The sequence below is a fragment of the Pomacea canaliculata genome, linkage group LG11 (genome assembly GCF_003073045.1).
Source record: "Pomacea canaliculata isolate SZHN2017 linkage group LG11, ASM307304v1, whole genome shotgun sequence".
NCBI classification, from domain to species: domain Eukaryota; kingdom Metazoa; phylum Mollusca; class Gastropoda; order Architaenioglossa; family Ampullariidae; genus Pomacea; species Pomacea canaliculata.
In genome coordinates, this window is record NC_037600.1 from 17,389,199 (window position 1) to 17,413,468 (window position 24,270).

Sequence of the window (24,270 nt, forward strand, 5' to 3'; positions counted from 1 at the left end):
TATTTCACACCCTAAATTAAACCTGTCCCTGAAAGCATAAAAAATTGAACGCTTCTCAGCTTAAAATGGTTGATGTTTGATTCACGTACGTGTCACGTGGCATTATGTGAATGCAAGCAAATAGCAGAGAGAAATTTGTGTCAACAATACGCGGTCGACATTTAGCGTCAGGATTTCAGATAAATGAACCGTGTTCAGTTAGCTAGATCCCAACATTACAACTTGGGTATGAAAATAAGTGAAAAAGTGCCTGTATACAAAGAAGAAAGATTTGTTTCAATATTAAAATAGCACACAATAAAAATATAATACTTTTATTACAGTCCTCCTCCTTCTCACACACACACGCGCGCGAGCACGAGAGATGAAGACTACTTTTCTAGAATTAAGAAGAGTTTGTCCCTATATCCCTATATCATTTAAGTACATACAAGTACATGCGGATAGAAATAAGTCTGCACATTATTGTTTTAAACTAGTTATTTACTAAAAGTTCGTATAATTCTTAAACTGAGTTTATGGTTGAGCTGATAAGAGCATATATTGTTCACGAGCAAGTCACTGGAGACTTGAAATTCAACTTTTCGAGCCACAGTACTACAGCTGTGACCGGCGACACTATTTTGTTAGTAACGTGCACACAGTAAATAATAAGGAATATCCACAACAGCGTTCTAAAAATATATGACTGCTTTTCTACTTTAAAAAATTGTGCGTGCGAAAGTCTCACTTTTCCTTATTGCTATTTACACTAACAACTAAATGAGCAACTCTGCAAATCAGACGCCATGGTAAATTTTAATACTTGAGGCTTTTGTGACAACCGTAGGGGAACAAAATATAAATTGTAATGGTCACCTGCAGCACGCAAAATTTGACGAGCATTAACGACGTTTATCATTGGTATTGTGAAGTCGTTCTTCGTCCTCTGCTGTGTGAACATATTGTGTTCGGGGTTTTAAACCTTCACAGTCTTCAGGCTCAAACATTTAAGGTTTAATACCTTAAAGGCTAGAGAACAGCGTTTCACGCTCGTCTTTGCTAAAGAGCACGTCAAATTAAGTTTGACTGATGAACTATTTTCTCGACCTTATATGCTTACATAGCGTGGACGCCACCGGAAGTGACGTCGGACGTTATTCGCTCGAAGGAGCGAGAATTTGAAGGACTTGCTGACTATTGGCTGAAATTTACGGGGTATATTTATATTATCTCTACCTACCAGAATATGTTTATAACTCGTACCAATCGATTAGGTCTTTGATTAAACACCTCGAGTTCCTCCCTGAAGCTGATTGTAATAGCCGCTGTTTCCGGCTTGGGTAAGGTAACAGGCTGGGTAAACGTGCTTGTACGTATGGGTGGATTGCTGATGTCCGCAAACACGAGCCCAGGAGGCTGAAGGCCATTGCGCAAGCAAATCGTCTGATCCTCGTACACCAACTCTGCAGCCACTCGGCAAGCACTTGGCCAGAAACTAATGCAACTTTTCGAGGGCCTTGTCCCTCCATTGCTGGGAGCCGTGCCTTTCCGCCACTCACCGCCATCTTAAGAACGCTGAACGGACTAGCCGGCATCGGAGATCAATAACTACTGCATTGGAGATCAAGAAAAACGAATCGAAGCTCAATAACAAAACAGGAAGCACGTTGCAGTTTGCCGAGGCACTCCGAGAGCAGCTGAGACGGCAGCTGGCCAGAATGGCGGCTACAAGAGCGAGGTATGCCAGTACTCTTCTTTCTTGCCCTCCAGCTAATATTTCGTCGCACGTAGTTCTTTCGATCAGCCTCGTTCTCGTCACCGGCACGATCATGTAGCACAGGAGTAGGAACTGGGAGTGGGAGACGTGAGGTACAAAAGGTTGTGTCACAGTGCTGTGATGAACCTAAAACTACATATATATCCTGCATGTAACCCAAGCAAATCTCCAGCGATCAAGCTCTTCTCTATATGATTTGCTGAAAACTAGAATTCAAGGGTTTGCTTAATTATGAGCCCGAGAAACAATTGTCTCATGAGCTCTTTTAATTTTTTCCTCATACTAACCCGCTTGAACAGTACTGAAGACGTCTCTAGTATTCGACGAAAAAAAAAGACAGAAGATTATTGAAGCGGCCACTTGAACACTCGCACAGTGTCAAAGATTAGCGGAACCACTAGTTCTTTCTGTCCTTGTACAAGAAATAGAGATAATACAATCTGTGCAATCAAGCAAAGGGGAGACAGTTCTTCAGGTGGCACAGTCTCTGATATGGCATCACATTTTGAACATTTAAGACTATTTTTATGATCGGTATGGGGAATAATAAGTTTTTGGTGGATAGGTCGTAACGCACGTCACATAACGTTGAATCACGAAATTGTGTTACTGGACTTTGGCAGACGATTTTTTCCAGATAACTACTAAAACGAGGCATACTTGTACAAAGCTTCCGGTTTAGTCACATTCTTTGTTTAGGCTCGCCGAGACTAACAGCGGAGAACTTCGCAAGAGGCTAAGCGTTGGTCTTGGCAGACAGACAGCAATCCACCTTTACACGTCCATGGTTGAATCTTTAAAAAAACCCTTTACCGACATCCTAAAATGTTATCTCGATCAACTTGTAAGGTTGCAGATTCTGTGTTGATCTCTTCTCATATATTTTTATTGTTGTATGCACATTAATAAATGGCAATACTTAAACGCTCTTAAAACTGAACTGAAATAGTATTCACATCAAAGTGACAGTTAAAAATACTCTCTGTATACAGTTACATATGTATACTCATTCAGATGGAGAAAACCGACGTTGAATGGATCAACAGACTGCGATGTTCAGTAACGGTTCAGTCAAGCATGAATAAGTAAGTTAAGAAAAAAATTAACAGGAATGGTAGTCAGTCGTAAAATCTCATCAAACGTTCACTTCAGTGCAATCTTTCAGGGCAACAGATGGTTCTAAATGAATCGACAGTGTCAGTCAGATGGTAAATGCCTCCGAAGCATTTTCATTACTCATTTCATGACACCAGTGAAAAGACTAAATAAATAATTCCTAAGCATAGCTAACCAGGTGTAATGCAGTCTAAGAACAGCATGACCGAAAAAACATTGTAGACACACCAGAACTTAAAAGCACCTGTGTAGTCTTCACCATACTAAGGATATAGCCCACGCCTTCTCACAAGCAGAAGGACGACAGGCCAACGGGTGACAATAAAGATCACTATAGGTAGTCTTGCCATCACTTAGCACTTGTGTGGATTTTTTTTTGTTTGTTTGTTTGCGCGACTTGTCACCTGCCGGAAGTCAAGTTCTTTTAAACCGTCTCGCGCTTTACCCCTGGTGAGGCGGTGTGCGGCGCTGATTAACAACTCGTTACCTGCGCCACGTGCGCGACCTCAGCCTGCTGCTAGTCGTCAGCCGTGTGCAGCCTCCGCGATACGCTCCATTAGCTCGCCACTGCCACTGCTCTGGCCTCATCTCGCAAACTAGTGATCCAGCTGCCACAGTTCTTTACCTGCGGGCCGCACAGTCCAGTTGCCACAGTTCTTTACCTGCGGGCCGCACAGTCCAGTTGCCACAGTTCTTTAGTCTTACTTGGAGGAGTTGAAAGATTAAACACCTAACGTCCTACTCTGATTTCCACTAATGGCTTTTAAAAGCAAAGATGGTAAAATTGCACAATGAATACGAGAAAAAAGGTAAAACTTTGTCAAAATTCTCAGGAAAATTGGTATGCTGTATCACAGGCGTGAAGTCTTTAATAACCAGTAGCAAATGGAAATTAAGTGACCAGAAAACGGAAGCTCTGCTTTTTCCTCCCGGTCATTTTATCGTTATCTCCCATACTATCTTCCAAAAGAGTCGGAACCCACACCTTTACCTTTACTCTTCTGCTCGCAGTCAAGGCTGCATCATCTCGAAAGACATGTCCCTTGATCACCATATAACTTATACTTGTCTTTCAGCTTATACTGGTTTGTTTGTTAATTCTAACTTTCTAACCGCTGGCTGTCCGCAATACACAAATGCATGTCAGTAACGCGGGATCATGTCACACCTCTTCATGGTACTCTTCAGGACTTCTTTCAAAACTGGATGTGATATAACATAGCTTTATCTGTGGCTCTTCCCCTTCCTTCCTGTTATATGCTAACATTTTCAGGTTGAATCATTCACCACGTTCCAAGTTTCAAGAGTGTTAAAGATTTTCTTGTTTCTGACATACCTCGGAAATAAGCAATGACTCCATTTTCGCTAGAGCTCTGTCTTGTCCATTGATGGTGGACAATGCTGATGTGCAGTGAGACTCAGGGATTATGCAAAAGGCAGATTAGCACTATATGTTTTACTTCAGTACACATTTAATTCATATTTTTCGCTGACACCATATCTGCACAAGCAGCAGTTGTGCTTTACAAACGCCGATCAAGGGAGTGTTTTACTTGCCACAAACACTTTGTTATAAGCATATAACAGGATTCTTTGTTTAGTTTAGACACAAATTTAGTAAATTGTAATGTTATAACATTATCGTTATCATAAATTCGGACGTTTTCTTTAGTAGCATTTTATTTACATTCGCTCATGCACACAAGGCTGCACACACGCCCATGCATTTATATGTACACACATTCACTGTTATGTGCACCCGTCTTCTCTAACGAAACTTCGGGGAAGATGTTGGCGACTTCAGACTTCACGACTCTGGATGTCACATTGCATGACCTCGGCAAGCTACTCATCTCGCATTCCAAGCATTGGGGAAGTGGTGGGGGTAGTGAGAACTGGTGTTTTGCTGTGTCAGCCACTAGGGCTATATCAAGGCAGCTAACCCTGTAAACAGATGTCGCATGCAGAGAGAAAACAGCGTGCCTGAGACGAGAGCTGAACCCATGACTGCATTGGTGACAGGCGCTGGCCATTACGCCACCGGACCGCCCTTCCGAACAGGCCCACGCACGTTGTCACAGAATAAACACACGCTCATCGAGTTGTGTGTGTGCGTTCATGTTTATTTTGGTACAAAATGTTTTCCGATCCTAACCAAACCTTGCAATAGTCGCAGACTATATTTCGTTCGTGTATTTTGTTCCAGGTAATCTTTTATAAAAATTAAAGCAAATCTAGATACAGATGTACAAAAATAGACACACGATCGCGCGCACGCGCACACATACACACCCTCACACAGGCACGCTCACACACTTACGCAGACACACATGAGGATTTCAGCGTAGTCATAGATCGGTGTCCACGAAATCAAAGAAAGATTAAACCAGCACGCAGGCAGATGAAGTCAGTAGTCTCTTCACCGCAGAGGGCGATAATGATACCGAGATTGAAATAAAATCCTAAAGACATCAACACAACACATGCGACGGTCTCCCTTTGCAAGCAGCAGCAGCACCCAGTGACGAAGTGAGCCGTGGAGTGATGCCGGAGGAGATAATGAGAAATACACAGCCCTCGTGAGCACCTCCAGCGGCGGCGCTGCAGCAGCCAGTCACGCGGACCTCACGCGATGTCACGTGGCCAACACCCTTCTGGCCTTCACGCGCCGGTGAGTTAAAAGCAGGGGAGAGAATTCAAGATTTTTTTTTCGAGAAATGTTTTTAGCAGCTGTCGATTGCGAGAGAGAAACGATTTCCTTGTCATTTCCTGCTAAGGGGAGTTAGAAAAATATCCTCGAGATTTCACACTGTAAAGATTATGTGGATTTCTCCATGCTTCACCAGAGTCATTGTGTAATTGGTCTTAAGTTCTGGAACCGGCGGCTGCATGACTGTCGGCGCCAGACTGAACTGAGAAAGGCGACAAGACTGGACTAGCAATAAAACGAGCAGGCAACGCAGTCCATGAGGGAAGTGGGGAGGGGGAGTTTGAAAAGTGAGAGGTGTCACTAAATACCAGCAAAAATAATGCCAACAGTCTATCGCTGTAAATGAGAGAATCAAGTTACTTCAGTATCATATGTCCTTGTCTTGAGAAGTCGAAATTACTTTGGAAATGGCCGTCGTGGGGTCAAAGTGGGCGAGAAGTTTATTGTTTTCCAGCTACAGTGAGAGACCTGCTGCTTGGTAATGAACTTATTCCTAAAAAAAAAAAAAAAAAAAAAAAAAAAAAACTAACGGGGACACAAGCGGGCTGATATCTAAAATGGCTGACGTGGACATCGGAGTCGGAGCATCGAGGTCCATTTATGGAAAATTTACTATGTACACCGCTGCAAGTTGAGTCTCTTCGAGCACGAAGATTGGCTTGACGATAGGTGTGTGCACAGGTAAGCACTTGTGGCGAAGAAGATACCTTTTATTTCGCGCACAGCGAGCAATGAGGCGAGAAGCAGCGCGAGGAGAGGGCTTAGCGGGCTGTTGTTTCTCGCGTTGCTCGGTTACGGTGGAGGGGACGCGCTGAAGCCCACCTTGCTATGTCGGAGGGGCTCCCCAGCATGGTGCGCGCCGCCACAAAACGGATTAATCGTTAAAACTGACAGTTATGATCTCACATTATACGGTCAATGCAGCATCGGGACTGGGGAGAGTGGCTAGCAGGGTGGATAAACCAACGAGGACGGAGTCGGGGATCGTCGTCTTCAATAAAGCCCGACAGGTGGCGTGCCAGGTACACGAAGTCTTCTGGAAGTGACCGCTCAGGCACTCAAGGTGACAGTGCCCCCTACCAGTACCCAGTCGAGTTTGCTCCTTCCTTATCCAAAGAGAAGTTGAACATGAACTATATACACGAACCAAGACTGCACAAACTATACACACTGTACGAACTGTAAAGTAGGTACACGCCCACATGCATTTTGTTTACATCACCATTGTTTCCCAGGATTGTTCGGAAAACAGGAGGGTACAAAATGTTGTATGACCAGGCGAGTGAGTCGACATGATTTCGATCTTTAAGTGACTTAGTCGATGGGAGTTGTCTTCTCACATTCTCAGCCAGCAGTATCGTGGATTTTCCTTTTCGCTCTGATAGTCTCTCTTGAATGCGTGAACCCGTCCCCTGGTCAGACTTCATGTCTGGGGCTTTTGTTGTACGCATAAATTATTTACATTAATCACATGTGAACCAGCGAACTTTTATGAATAACGTTTTGTTTTACACTTAATAATGTAAATCACATGTGGTGCAAGGAATTTTTATGGATGAAGTTTTTTTTAATGAAGGTTTTTACTTAATGGTTTATGTTAATCACGTGGGCCTCAAAGAGTTCTGTTTCAGAGTCAAACGTCAAACGCGCTGGTCTCTTTGATCGTTTCATGACAGCAAGTCTGCCACTCCCGATTAATAATTGCGGTACTCTTTTCTTCGTTCTTACGACTATAGACAAAAACTAGATAGACAGTTGACAGATGAGAGGAAGAGAAGGATGGAGCAAACACACACACACACACACACACACACACACAAAAGCATGGATATGCAGGTTTAATACACTCTCATAATAATGTAGACAATGACAAAATATTGCCGGTTGCGCGAAGAAGTGCACACCAGAGGTCCTTCGTGCCAGAAGATATCACCACCCTCAAAAACAGGCACAAAGAGGCACGCTGTTATGTCTTAGCAGTATTTTGCTGTGTGTGTTTGTGGGAGTGTGAGAGAGCGCTTGTGTGTGTTTATTCAATGTGTACCATGTTGTCTTCGTTTGTAAGTGTTTTCGTTTGAGTGAAAAGTTTTTATTTTGGACTTATGCCTTATACAGAAAATATACAGAGAAGAAAGATTGATCAATATATCGTAGATTTCAAGAATTATAACAAAAGCGTTTATAAGTTACGAATAATAATAATAATAACAACAACAACAACAACAACAACAACAACAACAACAACAACAATATGATGTAGTCAGTCTCCTTGACAAAGCCTGGACGACGTGCTGGGCGTAGTTTGTGGCACTGATGGGACTGATGAGGACGGGCAGAAGGAGTGATGGAGGGAACGAAAAGAGATAGAACGGAGTACGAAGTCAGTCCTGCTGTTCAACTTTGTCTTCAGTAACCAGATCCATACTGAAGGAGACCGGCTTTTCAATACGCCAATGCCCCATCCAACTTCAAAGAAGTTCCAGTGTTCTTTGAAGTACTCGAAGGTTATCGTGTATCATCGAAGCACCCCAGATTTGTAAAGAGAGAGAGAGAGAGAGAGCTGCTATTCGTTGTTTGTCTCATGAGCAAGAACCCAGGTGCAAAGCTTGTGATGCAGGTGTGGCTGGCGGACGCTCGTCTGCTAATGAGAATCAAGGGACTGCGCTTGTTCAGTACTGGCCATTAGATGTTCTACTCACCAGGGGGCTCCACAGTAATGAAGCTTGCTGCTAGGTACAAGTGTCTTCTAAAGAACTCGCTTTCTAACTTCTGTCATCTGACTGTCACTGTTGTGACACCTCTTGGACTGACACCCGTGTCACACGCGGGGTAATAAGGACATGGCGTACTGACCAAGTGTACAAATACAAAAGATATAAGTATACGCTAATGACATACGTGTACACTACATTCTAGGAACATAAGTGTACACTAGGAAATTACTGTATGCTAGGAAATTAAATAAAAGCTTGGAATAAATAAACGCTAGGATTTTATTTTAGAATAGTTGCCTTAAGGTTATTTTACAGTTCATTTCAAAAGATTTTCAGACGCAACATTATTCATTTTCAGTGAGATAAATTTAATTATCAGTTTGTTTACTGGAAGATGTTAGTTATTAAGGAAAGGTAGTGTTTATCATGTATTTCAGTGACCGAACTGAGCGCGAGAGAGAGCAGAGAGGAGACCACTAGGAATGTTGTCAAGGTGAAGTGTGGAGTGCTAATGACGAGGAGCTTGGCCCGTACGCGAACACCCGCTGACGTCATGACATTGTTTCTTTGATGCGCGAGCGCTCGGTCCGCGTTCTACAAGCGTCGCTGTGTTTGCTCACACTCGGCTCACTACGCGAACTCAAACTTTGACGTTGGTTTTCTTTGCAGGAGTTTGTCCAGCAGGCGGCTGAGCAAAGTGCGCTGAAAGCTGCGAAGAACAGAAATTGGCTGCAAGTAGACTGCACTCTAACGGGCCACGCCATCACTCTCAGTCTCTTGTTACTGGTGCGTAGACCTTCAGACATGCCAGACACAAGAGTCCGGACTGCAGGTGTCACTTAAAAACAAACTATAATTACAACCAGTTTGCTCATTGCACAACACACCATGTCAGCGCCTTAGTATAGTCAGAATTTCGCAAAAGCATGGTTAGATAACCAAAGAAAGCAAAGAAACCAAAAACTATAACTAGCCGTTACATATCGGCGGTGTGTACAAACAGGTTTTCGTGGCACTGCTAAGTACAAGCCTAAAACAACAGGCTTTGAATATCTGAGACGTCTGTCAACAGCACTAAACATTTTTTACAAGACTGCTACGAGGCCACCAACTAGAATGTGTCTGACTGCATAACGGATTATATCAATTTCTGCGAAGAAGCGGTTGTGAAAAAGCAAAATCAGAGTTTATCCCAACAACAAGCCCTGGGCAACAGAACATTAAGGGGGTATTAAACAAAAAGAAGCAGGATTCTAGAGGCGGGGATAGGGAGACACTAAAGGCATTGCAGAAAGAACTCATGAGGGCCATCAAAGAGGGGAATGAAAATATAAACAGAAAATAGAGGAAAATGTTCAAAAGCACTACATGATGAAAGTCTGAGAGGGGATTAAGCTGATGAGTGGGCACTAGGATAAACAGGTGGTAAATCGGATCTTAAAACAGAACAAAGAGAACAAATAATCGGAATACTTTCTTTTGTCGCTTTGACTGCCTTGCTTTTACAGAGGATAGAAATTAGATGGGAGAGGCTCTTAATAATGTTTTAAAAGAGGAAAGTGGATATTGAGGTCTTTACAGAGGAGGTGCGCGTGCGCCAACTACTTCTCAAAGTGCCCATTCAAGAGGCAGCCGGTCCTGACAATGTAAGACCTATCCTAAGGAACTGAGCTGACCAACTTGCCAAAATCATATGTATTATCAATAACTTGCCTCTTTCAAACAGTTCTGTTCTCTTGGGAAACTTCCTGGATATTACCAGTGCCGGAAAATCCCGGTCTCAGAATGAAATACTTTAAGCACAGTTGCAGCTCTGCTGCAATGAAAGTTTTTGGAAAGCTTGTACTAGTCATGGTTCAGGACTCATCAGACCCTCTACAGTTTGCCTAAGAGAAGTCTGTCTTATTACATCTTACTTTTCGCAAGCACAAATATGCAATTCTATTCTTCGACTTGGTTTCTCTCACACTTTTACGCACACACGTGCAAGAATAGGTTCTTTCTGAAAGATAGTAGGTCAGTACAAGATGGCAAGTCCCCGTCAGACAGTAGGTCACTGCAAGATGGTCGAAGAGCGGCAGATATGGAGAAACAGCCTACATAGAGCGAGTGCGACAGGCATGTTCGGCCTCATGACCACTGGCGCTACCACCCAAAGGTCAAAGAAAAAAGATCCAGATAACCCTAGCAACATTTTAATTGTGTGAAATGTCTTGGATAAACACCAACGGACCAACTTACAGGGTAGTTGACGAAGGCTAGGACTTTCAGTCTCTTGATTAGTGGTTACGAGATGGACGAATCACGAAATCAACTTGTTCTGGCTTTCAAAGTTTTCAGAACACGGAAGACAGACGGTATGCTTACTGAGACATAATCGTCAGACATTTGAGTGAACGCGTTAGGCAAACGAAAGAACGAGGTGAAAGCATACTCGAGCGTTTTTTTCAAAATTTCATTGACTCTTATAACTGTATTGCCAAATCAAACTGTGATGAAGAGACGTATAATACAAGGACTTCAATATAGAGCTGCTTGAGTATGGTAGAGTCCGGTACTGACTTCTTGAGTTGTTCCAAGAATTGATGGAACTGCTGGGACTTACTGAGTTAAGACTTAGTGGCTTTTCCTCCAAGTAGATGCTAGACTGAGTCTTAAAGAAAAACATTTTTAAAATGTTCAGCCGCTGTGTGTGTGTGCGCGCGCGCATGCTTAGACCGTTGATCACTAAGTAGATTACCTAAAATTTGTTCCATATTGGAACACCAGCCACCAAGCCCTTCGAGTTCCTCGTGATACTTGAAAGAAGATAAGAACTAACCCTAAATTTAGAAGAAAGCACTGCACAGTCCTTTAAAATATGCATGATTTCAATATATATATATAAAACTTCCATAACAGTTGTGGCAGGAAAACAAATCTTTCGTAATAAGTGTGAAAGCAAACACATGGGTTTAACGAAAGATTTATGTTTCTCTTCCGAGTTCGATAAGGGAGGGTCGTCTCTCCTTCCTTTGACCCTTGCTGTCCACAAGGTTATTACGTCATTTCCTGTGACGTTTCTGGCACAGGCACAGAAGGACTTGCCCAGCCAACGGCCAGTGTTTGATTTCTAAGTCCAGAATCAATGCATGACGTCACGGACCACAGTCTTGCTTCCGACAAAAGCCTCGACGTCAGCAGCAGCATGGTGAACAATCCTCACAGCCTGCGCCTCTCCATCTCCATCCCCCCGATAAGCCGTCTGATACTGGTATGGCGAATGCTAGCGATTAGCGGGCTGCATAGCGAATGCCTGACTCGAGAGTTGACATCGCGTGCAGCTAGAACGCTAGATGGTTGACTGTCGTGCTCACACACACACACACGCTAAAACGAACAAACACACATACCTGCATGCACATTATGCAAGTATTCCAAACACATACTTATGTACATGCGCGCGCACACTAGAGGCTGCAGTTTTAGCAGTAGCGCAGCACTCGCATCGCTCTGTGGACATGCAGTCGCCCCCTAGTCACTGTGGCTAGACATCCTGCCTCATTGATTACACATCAGCGCTTTGTTGACAACCATTCGACCATCGACGCACTTCATAAATGGATTTTCATTTTTTTAAATATTTTTTTATCAAGACCAACATTTTTAACCATAGCAATTACTGTCCACCGCTGTTCCTGAAAAATACTGCTAAACATCTTTCAATCCCTAAACTGTTAACCATGAACATACAAGATAATTACCTGCGTGCACAGCAGGTTGTAACGCAGATGTTTGTGTCACAGAGCTGTGCTTTGTGGCCAAGATAAGCAACAGGTGTCGAAGCACATCCCATATTAAACATGACATACAGAAACTGTATTTCGCCATCCTGTAGCCACGCATTGTAGTCCAAAATGCTTCTGCAAGCGAGACTTGTTTATGTGCCCTGAACAATACATGTTGATTTGGGAAGCGCTCGGACTTGCTTCCATTTACAAGTGAAACAATCTATTGTTGCATTGCATAATTTTACAGACTTTTCCATATTTTCTAGAATGTCTATATGGCTTCCCTTATTAGTCTATTATAGCAGAACTTACATTCAAGTATATCAGCCCTCTATAAGCATGGATTCTGTTGCCATCTCAAATCACAAATTATCGCCATCTGTAGACACGGACAGTATAGTATAGCAATAAGCGGATTGTTTAGAACAGCAGTGCACATAGGGATTATTCAGCTCGCATTTTATTTCGTAAATCAGCAGTACCGCATACACAGCAACGGATTGTTTAGTACAGACTACGGATTGTTTATTATAGAAGTGAGTACCCCCAGCCTTGAAGTTAGCCCGTGAGTGAATTCCACACATGGAGAAATGATTAAAAGGCCATTCTTAACCGGCAAATGTCTAACATTCAACTATGTTGTTTATCACGGCCACAGAAAACCAATCGTTTTTCTGCAAACGTCCGGGTTGAGTCAGCATGCTCAGTTGATTCATAACTTATTTGTAAACACATTGCTGACTCATATACAATACCATGGAACTTTATAGCCCTTTGTTCATATATCGCTGATATATTTAATAGTACCAGGTGATCTATTTACAAACACATTGCTGATATACTGACCAATACCATGGAACTTTCTGGAACTTTGGAGGTTGGACTTTCAGCACTTCGCCCTGTTAAGAACGGCCTTAGGAAGCCGAAAAAGTCTTCGAATGCAACGATCACACGAGACATGGAGGCACTCGCATGCACACATGGAACATCAAGATACATATGCAATCAACCAAACAAAGGCATGCACAGTAAAAACAAAACAAAACACAAAAAAGACAAAAAGCACGCGCTGAGACAAAAGACATGTAGAGAAAGAGAGAAAGAGAGTGAGGGAGGGAGAGGATGAGGATAGAATCGGGTGGAGGACAAGATGTGTGGTGGTGCGATCTCTCACCTTTCAGGATGTAGTCGACAACCACGGCGTCCTCTTCTTTGCAGGCAATTGCGTCAAGCGTCAGGCCCGCCGACATGACCGCGTGCCCCATCACTTCCGGCATGCTGTAGCCTGGCGACGCAATGAAACACACTCATCAGCTCTTCTCGTGAGCCATTGGGTATATGAGGCATCATGTCCACACTCTAATCATAGAACTTCGGCAGATGTACTGTAAGTTTTAGTTTGTTTATTTACAATTTTCCAAAACGTGATCTTCCTTTTCTTAGCAACAATTATCTGTCTCTAGTCAGTTTGGTGGGCTGCAAATATTCTTTTTCTCTCACACACACACACACTGAATGGATTTACATCTTAGAAAGGAGTTAAATGCTTCCAACTACCCCCTCCCTCCTTCATCAAAAACCGACTTGATGATTTGTCCAAACAGTCACATGGACTCCCTGTCCCCACCGTCGATAGCCTCTAGGGCATCTTATCTTCTGTTACTTAGTTCTTGTTGACGAGCTTTCTTTCAATTTGGATGCTACGCAAAAACAATCAGCCTCAGGTACCGAAATCACAAATCACACAATAATCTTAGTAGTACAATTGTACATTCACACGACAGAACATTTGTGCATTTATGTGACGGTAATATCTACATTTGTGACAAAACAGCAGATCTGTATTTATGTGACGGTACAACATTTATGTGAACTTTTATAAGGAAGTCTATGAGCAATGTTATGTGGAGTTAAGCATTTACATATGTGTGCAGGGCACTTGACAAAAATATCGGTTATAAGCATCATCCGTTTCGAAGCATTTTTTAAAGCTTGTGTTTACAATTGAAGTGTTACACCTGTAAATACACTTGCATTTTGACAACTGTGCGTAGTTCGTGTTTTTATTTATGAGTGTGCACTTGTTTGTGTTTTTTTTTATAAGACGTCTCGATGAAAGAGTTGTGTTGGATGAGGCGCGAAGCTAGCCTTTGGAAGACCGTATCTTCCCTAATCTACCCCCACCTTTATTAGAATACGGTTATATTTTCTCTTTTAAATTTATTTTGTGTAACCACAGCCAAAATAGTGTTAGCCCTCTCTGTGCTGAGCATCATAGAATAGAAACAAACAATAAAACAGAAAAAACACTAGCTAAAAATAACACGCTGTGTTGATTGCACAAATATTCAGTTGCTAAATCATGTAATTATCATCAAACTGAAAAAAGACACAGAAAATAAGAAAAATTGTGAGAAATTCAAGCAGAAATACATTTGACTCATGAATAATTCTAAAGGAGCTCATTCTAAGCAGAATAATTGGTATATGCAGATAACAATCTAGCAAAGTACTTTTTAAAAAAAAAAACAGATACGTCTTTAGCGAGCACTTAAATGATGAATTTGATCCTGAGTGATGAATGTGGTAGGGGAGAGAGCTCCATTATTTAGAAGTAGAACACCCGTTGTCTGTATGTAACTGTCTTTGTAACTGGAATGGACAGAGTAGCGAAGTCGGGTGAGGACCAAAGGTTTCTAGCAGGAGTGTAAGAAAAGCAAGGGGAAGAGCCAGTGAGGAATTCCTATCAGAGAGTTGACAGCTTACAGTCATTACTTGCTGTAAGTGGGAGCCAGAGCGTGCAGTGATGGTGTTAAGTGGACAATGACACTCTTCTGGACATGCTCCTGACTTCTACCATCATATCTTCCGCAGAAAAGGAGTGCTAAATGGTTAATTTCGCCATTTCTGTGCAGAGTGATTCTCCAACAGATTGTGTCTATTCGCCACTGCCACAGTGCTGTTTCCATAGTGATGTAAGTGCTATAGTGTTCTAGTGCTGCAATGCTGTAGTGCTGTAGTGCTGTAGTACTGCGCGGCCGGATGTTGGGCAGACAGCGTTTCTCGGCGACGCGCAGTTGACTGAACGGACGTGAGCTTTCTTGACAAGCAAGGCGCCATCCGTTGTACAGTTAGCACACAATTAAATGTGCAAAACTGTGAAATGTCGCAGGCAATTACTCATAAATAACAGTTGTGGGCAAATGCTTTCAGAAAACAAGACCTTGGTCCAAGCTGTCATATATCTCCATAAGAGCTGCCAACCATTCGTTTCCTGGCTTGATAATAGGTTATATTTATAGGTTTAAGGTTAGTGAAAGAGTTAGGTTCAGGTTTAGAGGTCAGGGCTAAGCAATGAAGTACTTAAAGACAAGCAGTCGAACGACAGTCTTCGGAGAAACAGGCGCCTAACTTAATTCAATGTTTCCGTGTATGTGGCCTCTGACAGCAAGCAGGCCTAACTATATCGTCCCATCCCGCACCTGAGCTTGGTGTAAAATAGAAGTCTTAGTAGTTAAAGCTGTGACAACACTAAAAACTCCAAAATGTTATAAGCATATTGTTAAAAAAGATTATTTTTATCAGTATCATTTACATCATCGGTATATTTTAACGATCGAATTAAAAGTCCCCCCCCCTACAAAAAACTACCCCTGAACAGGTTAAAGATGTATAATAATACAACAATGTCATACTCAGCTGACCAGCTTCTGTATGCTGAACACATGTACAGCATCGCACTGGCTAGCTAATCACTTTGTCGCTGCTGTTTTAAAGAAGTTGCAAGGAAGTTACAAAAAGCTTCCACTAAACTTGACAATTCCATGCTACCTCGTGAGCTGACATCGTGTTTCCATACTACCTGACTGATTGATGTCCTGTTTCTATACTACCGCCATCGGTTGGACGCCATGTCTTCTCATTGGTCAGTTCGTCATGGCGCTGGCGATTCACCTTTCGATTCTAGTTTGTGAGATTTTAAAAGGCCTTCATAACTTCACAAATATCTACTAAATAATTTCAAAAAGTCGTTTTCGCGACTGAATTGGTAAAGGGAGGTGCAGGGTGGAATCAAAGAAAACTATGACATAGATAACAAAGGCTACATTGTTTCCAGTCAGCTGAGCAAGGAAGTAGTAGCTGCTTACATTTTTTGATTTTATAAAAAAAAGGCTATCAATAAAACATGCACAAAGCTCAAACATCAACAACAAAAACTGAAGCCTTGCAAAATGAGGAAATATACATAAACTGTTGCCGTTATTTCTGAATTATATATAGAGCAAACTAACGAACATAAACTAAAGTTTCTCTACGCTCCCGAATCACATCCAGATAACATAATTATTTATATTGTTTGTTCACTGGCTGAATCTTCCAGATCACCTGCAAGTTGTCCTGCCAAACTGTTTTATCGGTGCTGCATATAATTGTTCGCGAAACAGCAGAGTTTAGCAAGTCTGGAAAGTCTACAGCAGCCTGGCCCTCCACATCTCTAGACACTAATGTATGTGACAGTGATGGTGACATGTGACAGTAGATGATGCAGGTTTCCATGAGCCCTATGTGTTTCTAGTACTACTGAGGCTCAGATTCCAGGGCTCAACGTGACGCTGATGACGGAGCGCCTGAGGTTCGTGACTGCAACCTTGTGCCTTCCTTTACTAGAGGACAGTGTTTGTTGTCAGAATGTATTAAGTGAGAATGCAGAGGAAAGCACTACATTCTGAAAAAAAAAATTTAAATAAAAGCATGCCGTTGCACAGGTTTCAGGGGCCTGCTCCATGTTCCATGCAATGCCCCAGCTAGAAGGTGAGGTCTATGACACGGTCCATTAGCAACTTAAACCTTATCGAAGAACGGCGGTTTGACAGCAGAATAAATTTATTAATAGAGTTATAGACAAAGGTTCATGTTGTCTCTTGGTTGTATTTACGAGAAATAAAGTAGCATCGAGTACCGCAAAATGTCAAGTGGATGGATTTTATGCAGTTTATACGTCTGTAGAGAAAAATGTACGTCAATTGATATCTCGTAGATAATTTGAGTTATGCCTTACCAAGGAAGAATGCTTAAAATAGCGAACACCCCACAGTTCCATCAGTACATAATAAGTCTCCGGGCAAATAATTGTGTCGCAAATAATTTGAACTTATTTTCTGCTAAAACCATGCTCTGTTTTATTTCAAAAACGTTTCTTTCCAAACGTATCTCACAAGTCTTTAAAAGCCGTTTTAAATTTTGATTTTTCTTATCACCAATCTCCTAATCAATCAGCAAATATTATATTTAAAACTTGAAATAACACATCCTATTATAATACAGTCTATGGTGAGGGAGTTTTCTTCATAAAAGTTTAAAAGCTCCAAGTTGCTGCTGCAAGCGCAGTTAATTTCGCCACCATACCAACATACCTTCGTGTAGGTAACCAGGGGAGACAATCATAGGGAACTTCCGCAAGGGAGACCAGACACAGCGGGTAGACAGCAGAGGAGCAGTCGGGGAAAGGGTGCGTGCACAGGGTATAGCTGACTGGCACTGCAAGTAAGTGAATTTTACAACTCTCTTTAAACCAGTGCTCCTTTGCTTGCCCGGTGTTGCTTGGCGTCAGTTTTACCTGCGAGGAATCACAGTTCCTCTCCCGTACGGCGCCGGCCGCGGGGATCGATGCTGGGACTAATGGAAGCTGTCAGAGGGCCAGAAATTTCCCCACCCACTTTTCCTGTCTACCTGTGGGTGTCGGATGAGTGGCGCGCGCATGCGTCTTTGTGTGTATGCACGCGTACACACACGCGCGCGCACATACACACAAACACACCACGCACGCGCGCATTTTGGAGGGAGAAAGGTGGGTTGGGGTGGGGTAGGGGGAAAAGGGTGATTAGTTATGTAGGCCACCTGTATGAAGTCGCCGTTGAGAGTGCATTTCTCACTACTGTTCCTATTGGCTGGCCCCCACTCACGGCAGCTGTTGGCCACACATCCAGGAGGGCGTGTTCGCGCGCGGTGTGAGGATCCTGCTCTCAGCCTTGCCGCTCACTACAAGCCTGCACCGTGCCGCCCGCCGCGTCCTGCCGCACATTCCAGTCCGGGTCACGCGTAACTGACTACACGCGCGACCATGACGTCACTGGGGTTGCCAGCGTTGTGCGTCTTGTTCTTGCCGTCATGTGGCGTGGGCACAGACCTGTACTCCTGGTGTGGAGAACGCCTCCACAAACTTCAGACACAGGTGCCAGATTCGTTCGAACAAAAACACGACAGCAGACGACAACGACAGGAAGTAGGCGGTGCACGTGTGTGTGTGGGTGTGTGTGTGTGTGTGCGAGAGAGAGAGGGAGGTACCTTATTGTGAATTTTGAAACACAGTCGAAGTGGTGACACTTTTGAAGAATTCAGTGATTAAAAAAATATACAGGTCATACTGACTTGGTAGTAAGTGCACCATAGCGTGTGCGGGGTTAGCAAGTTGGAGAAAACCTCGTGAGGACAAAGTGCTGTATACAAGGATAAGTCAGTAGTGTTGCGTCACTGATAGAATAAGAGTCACTGTCGGCGCTTGAGCAATCAACCTGCTGACATGCACTAATACGTGAGATACATTTGAAAAGAAAAGTATGAGATTATATGGAGTATTTGTGCGGGTGCTTGTGTGTGTGGGACCAAAGTTTTCTAGCAGATAGCAATCTATTTTCCATCCTCCATAAAACTCTTTCGACCATCGTGTTGTAAGGCAGTGAGACATTCATACTGCTGAAGATTGTGACTGAGCCGTTAACGTAACCTACCGTTCAGTAATCGTTCGAACGCCAGGAACTATTCATTAAATATTTTCAAAATATTTTTTCGGATATAATATAAATTAATATGTGTTTTTGTATCTGGGTAGCAGTGTGCAATTCTGTTATGGTAATACTATTATCTATGTGCTCATGTTGATTCGTTTGTTTTCCCACAGTCGAGTCGCTGCCGAATTTTCTCTGCGAACCTACGTTATATGGCATTGCACTTAAAGTACAACTACTTCATAAGACCTTACTGGCTAGACCATATTGCATAACAGAGTAAATCACCATGACTACAGTTACATAGCGAGAGCTATATGACTAGAGGTACAAGTCTAGACCTACGTGATTACACCTACATGACGAGAGCTACATGGTTAGAAATACGTGACTAGTCGTACGTCGCGTGGTACAGATCACTAAGACTCGAGAGGTCAAAGGCTATCTAAGCACCCGGGAGCCTAAAAGGCAGGTTATAACGTTATAAATGAGTTATAAATGAGAATATCATTAATGGAAGTTATATTCTAGTTTGCGCAACTTTTATTACCGATGTGATTAAACGGTTTCTAATGAGTAAAGGCAGTCTGCAGAGAAGAATTCCAGTTAGAACTTAGTATACGACGGTAGATCAAATATTCGAGTCAGAATTTGACAGTAAATCACACTTACTAACCTCACACCAAGACCTCTCAATTGAACAATTCATAGCTAATATGAGACGTTTGTTAAAAGAGACATGTTCGGAGATATAATTAATGACCTATTAGTAAATGAGCGAGAAAAAGGCTTACAGTAATATGCCGAAGGAAGGTTAAACAGACACATAATATAGACGCGTCCACACAGACACACACACTCTCAGACCCACATACACACGGATACGCACACGTATAAGTGTAAACAATACAGCGCAAGTAGGTCACAATGCATGGGACTAGCTTGTCTCGGACCGAAGAGCGCATAAACCGTCAGCCCAGGGATAGGCATTGTCTCCCTTACCTGAAGACACCTGTCAAGACAGGTAGGCGGGGGACAGTAAGGAGGGATCTCTCTGGACAGTCACGGCTGTCCCGCCAGCAAAGCAGTTTTTATCGCCCAGACACGTGCGCAGTCATAAAAAGTGATGTTTGTGCAGACAAGGAAAGGAGAGGGACATGCTTGTGTATATTTAGCTTTCTGTTTTACAGTCGCAAGGATACCAGGAACATAATATTCTCTACCCACCCACCCCTCTCCCCATCACATGTCATGTAAGAGGTTTGGAAGGCACGAACTGCACTCCTGTATTAGTGAGGCAGAAACCAGGAATCCTATATTCCTGATGTAGGTACTATACGAAGTTGCTTGCTTAAAGCGAAATTTAACACACGATATTGCATAGTGAGAATAACTTCATTTTGTGGAACAATCTTTTTTTTTTCCTATGGCTTAAAAGGCTTTAGTCACCTAGACCACAGAAAAAATGTAACTACTCAAAGAGACTGAGAGACAGACTAAAATACTGAATGCCAGCAAAGACCTTATAGCAACTGTGTTGTGCATGTGATCTGAGCACAGAACTTGGATGAGGCACTTATCGGAAATTTTTATTATCTTGTGTAATAAACATGAGAATCGAATGCAGGGAAGAAGGGAGAGAGAGAGAACAAGAGCGAGAGTGAGTGAGCGATTGTGTGTGTGTGAGTGAGAGAGAGCCAGGCGAGACTCAAGGGTGTATAGTGGGAGATGTTAGACTTTATGATGCTTTCTGCATTTGTTATTTTATAGCCTTTTTTGTTAGCGATCCCTTCCACTTTCTCTCTCTCTTATTTTCGTTTTTTTTTCCTTCAACTCCATTCCATCGTAAAATAGCCGTAGTTGCTGGCACGAGGTAAAAATCAACCAACCTACCTTCATTTCCTTCTGTCACTCTACCTGACCTGACATTTAGTTCGATCCCTTTAGTTCCTTGTCCTTCTTCCTTCTGTTTCTTTCCCTCTTTCCTCTCATCTCTCTTGCCAAATACTCGCATGTCTGTGAGCACGTGTATACTTGCAGGCCTGTTTGTTCGAGTGTCCTGCACAATCAGTCTTCATCCATTGAGTGGCCAGCCCTAGTTGCGGTCCGGTGGCGTAGCGGTTAGCACCTGTCACCAATACAGTGAGGATTGGTTGTCCTGGGCTCAGACCTCTTCTCGAGCACACTGTTCTTTATCTGCATTTATTGATCTTATTTATTGATTTATTGGATCTTTCAAGAAAAATCTGAAGACTCACTTGTTTAAACTTTTTTGAAGTTTTCATTTGACCTGCAGTTTGGTGGCTGCTGGGATCACCGCGCATTGAGCGCATCTTTGTGATGCGGATACTAGCGCGCTATAAAACTACATCATCATCATCATCATCATCATCATTTGGCACCATGGCCGGCTGCTTTGTCGTGATGTCGCCTTAGTTGCTGACTCGGCATCAAACACCGAGTATTCCCCACCCCTCACTAAACTCCACCACCTCTTTATCATGGTCTCATCTCGTTGGCGACGATCGTTGATTTGCTCTTCGTACTCCGCAAATGCAACACGTCTTAAAAAAGTAGAGCTCCGATATATGTATAACTTATATATAGATCATTTAATGTTTTAGGATAAACTGTCTGTCTTCTCATTTCCATTTATGCCAAAAAAGTACTGCCATGTGATCACAGAGAAGTTGATAAGGGGACTGTAATTCACTAAGAGTTTGCTAACTAGAAGGTGGAATTCGACTAATATACAGATGACCAAAAAAGCTACTTCATCACTTCATGGTGCATATGAACATCAAAGATAAGAATGCCATAGCGAAAAGTACAGACAAGCAGGAGAGGATATATTCCAGACACAAAATATAAAGGGGAGGCAATTAGACAAAAAGTTGCTGAGTAATAAAAGAATTGGATTAGTGTGCATGGCATCCTCGTCTAACGTAGAAAGCTGAAGATTTTATCAATCGCCATTTAATTTCATTCAGTGTATACGGCTAAAAAAGAAAAAAGGCAACAGTTTTCATCCGAGGACAACATGGCTTTGACAGCACGGTAAAACGACTCTTTGCAGTGTGGGTGTGATGACTCCGGATACAGCAGCTTATTGCGACTGACAGGCACACAAGGGTGAGTCTGGGACTATTCCGGATACAGTAACACATGGCGGAACTCGCGCTGTATAACACCAAAAGGTATCGGATGAGGGAGCTCGGATCACTCCCGGACGCCAGAATTATCAATTGTCTTATTGGATACTACGATAGTCAAGCAATCCACTTATTAACACATTTCCATTCAGTACTATTAGATTATTTTCAAGTTCAACATTTTTGCTATGTACTTTTGAATAAAACTTATTTTAAGACTAAGCGCTTGGGAATGCCTTTTGATTTTGTCTTGTACACTCGCCCACAGAGCCCAAGCCGTTGGATAACCCTAACCCTGAACTCAAGAGAGAACAAATCAACCTGACGATTTAATAAGCATTGGTTTGAGCGCTGATATTGTCAAAGGCTGGATTATATCAGGCAATGTTTTATATGACCGTCATGCAAAACAAACACCACCAAGAACAACCACCAAAAAACAAAACAAAACAAAACAAAACAACAAAACAAAACAAAAAACAAACCATAGTATATAGTGGACAACTGGCTAAGAAAGTCTTTACGGAAGGACAGCGATCCGGTGACGTCACACAGCATGTCAACGGTTTTGATGAATTGTGTGGGTTTTACATATTTCTTTTTATATCACTCGTTTTTTTTTGAAGTTGTGAAGACAAATATTAAAGAGATAAAGATTTTGATTCAGTGTGCGCGGTGCCCTTTGTTTTTGATATACACACGCCAATAAAACCAATAAGACACTCATTACCACTGCATTATATTAGCTTTCGAATAAATTTTAAATTGACTTGGGTAAACAGATTTGTTGACATATCCATTGGGATTTTAGATATTTTGATTTCGTCACCCTGACGATACCTCATCCTTCCCTTAAACGTTTAAACATTTAATCTCTCCATGATTGTTTCCCCAAACTTCCTTAGCTAAAAGATGTTCAGAAAGAGTACGTAGGAGCATGCGTGCAGCAGATGCTGTGTGCCTTGTGTGTGTGTGTTTGTCCATTGGCATATAGCTAGTTTTACAGTAATATCATAAGGAGTTAATAAATATTATAGATTATTGTATTAGCATTTTATTAAATGCTGTTATTTAACATGTGTGCATTGTCTAGTCGTCACTCATTTCAGCACATTTTGTGTAGGTGTTGATGTGATGCACACTGTTACGTAGTTCCCGGTACGAACCAGTGCTGTATATTAAATTATTACTGGTGTTTGCTATGTCACCAGTGTTCTCTGATACATAATAATAAATAATTAGAGATTTATATAGTGTAGGATCACGGTCATATAGGAGCGCGCGCAAAGCGTTTGGCACAAACACGAGTATAGGACATGATGGAGCGGCGACTGGTAAGGATGAAGGACGAAAGACAGTTATGGCACAGAGGACAGAGTGCATAAGCTAAAATGTAACCAACAAAAGGATATCAGCAGGACATACTAATCAAGAACTAGAGATAAAGAGAAAGACGGAGAAGGAGGAGTAAGTGGAGTGTGTTTAGGAGTGCTCACTTACAAGAAGTGTTTTTAACACCTCAACAGTAGGCGGCGGATATAAAAGGGAAGTAAGTTCTACTGCTCGCTGCACCATGGGTAGCAAGTTGGTGACCCTACCTTACTCTTTTGGCGACAGGTGTAGACCGTGCGCTGGTCAGACGAATAGCAACCTTTTCAGTTGGGATTGGTGGGATAGAGGGGGAGGGAGAAGTTCGGAGTGCGTTGAAAGAGTAAAGCACAGACAACTTACTGAATGCGAGCATTAACACAGACAGCGAGTGACAAGAAAGAAGGACAGTGACATGATTCCAGTCCTTGTTTTGAGCATCAGACGCCCAGCAGAGTTCTGTATGTTGTGAAAGTGGTGAACGAGGTCTGCAGGGCAGTCCGGTGTGCGAGGTCACTACTGTTGTGTGCTAAATTATTCATGTTGCATGCTGTTATTTTTACTAAATCATTGGGCCTGTATGCTAAACTAGCAGTCTTGTCTGCTCAGTTATCACTTGTGTCTGCAATGTTGTGTGAAGAATTCTTTGTGTCACTGCCATTGATTACAGTGACGACACTGTTTGTGAGGTTTTCCGATTCAGCAAGCAGCATCTTCTGTCTGAAGCTGTGAACATTTTAATGGGAAACAACATTTTTTCCTTCATGTGAAGGTAACATTTTTTTTTGTACTGTGTCTGTAAACCCAAACAATGACATCTCAGGAATCCTTTTTTCCCTTTTCTTCAGGAAGATGAAAATGCTGACAGAGCTGCTCCATGGGAGCATCTACTCTCC

The 24,270-nt window shown here is 42.4% G+C and overlaps 1 protein-coding gene and 1 long non-coding RNA gene across 10 annotated transcripts in view; one reads left to right on the forward strand and one right to left on the reverse strand.

The window, feature by feature from the left end:
* The window catches only part of LOC112575951 (nuclear receptor subfamily 5 group A member 2-like), a 74,197-nt gene that overhangs the window by 26,075 nt on the left and 23,852 nt on the right, over positions 1-24,270 (reverse strand). Inside the window, exons 1-2 of one of the 3 annotated variants that reach the window (XM_025258111.1) lie at positions 20,748-20,883; positions 13,244-13,354 (exon numbers count right to left, since the gene is read on the reverse strand). In XM_025258111.1, the coding sequence (XP_025113896.1) occupies positions 13,244-13,354; positions 20,748-20,868 (232 nt within the window). In that variant the 5' untranslated portion in view covers positions 20,869-20,883. Of the gene's footprint in view, positions 1-13,243; positions 13,355-17,483; positions 17,861-20,747; positions 20,884-24,270 lie in introns of those variants that run through there. The other 2 variants (XM_025258115.1, XM_025258113.1) reach the window with 2 other exon arrangements.
* LOC112575962 overlaps positions 1-24,270 on the forward strand; it is a 32,794-nt gene that overhangs the window by 3,901 nt on the left and 4,623 nt on the right. For 2 of the 7 annotated variants that reach the window (XR_003101708.1, XR_003101706.1), the window contains exons 1-2: positions 17,561-17,613; positions 21,845-24,146. The exons of 2 other annotated variants lie outside the window; for them this stretch is intronic. This is a non-coding gene — a long non-coding RNA (uncharacterized LOC112575962). Of the gene's footprint in view, positions 1-17,527; positions 17,614-21,844; positions 24,147-24,270 lie in introns of those variants that run through there. 3 more of the 7 variants (XR_003101710.1, XR_003101707.1, XR_003101709.1) reach the window with 3 other exon arrangements.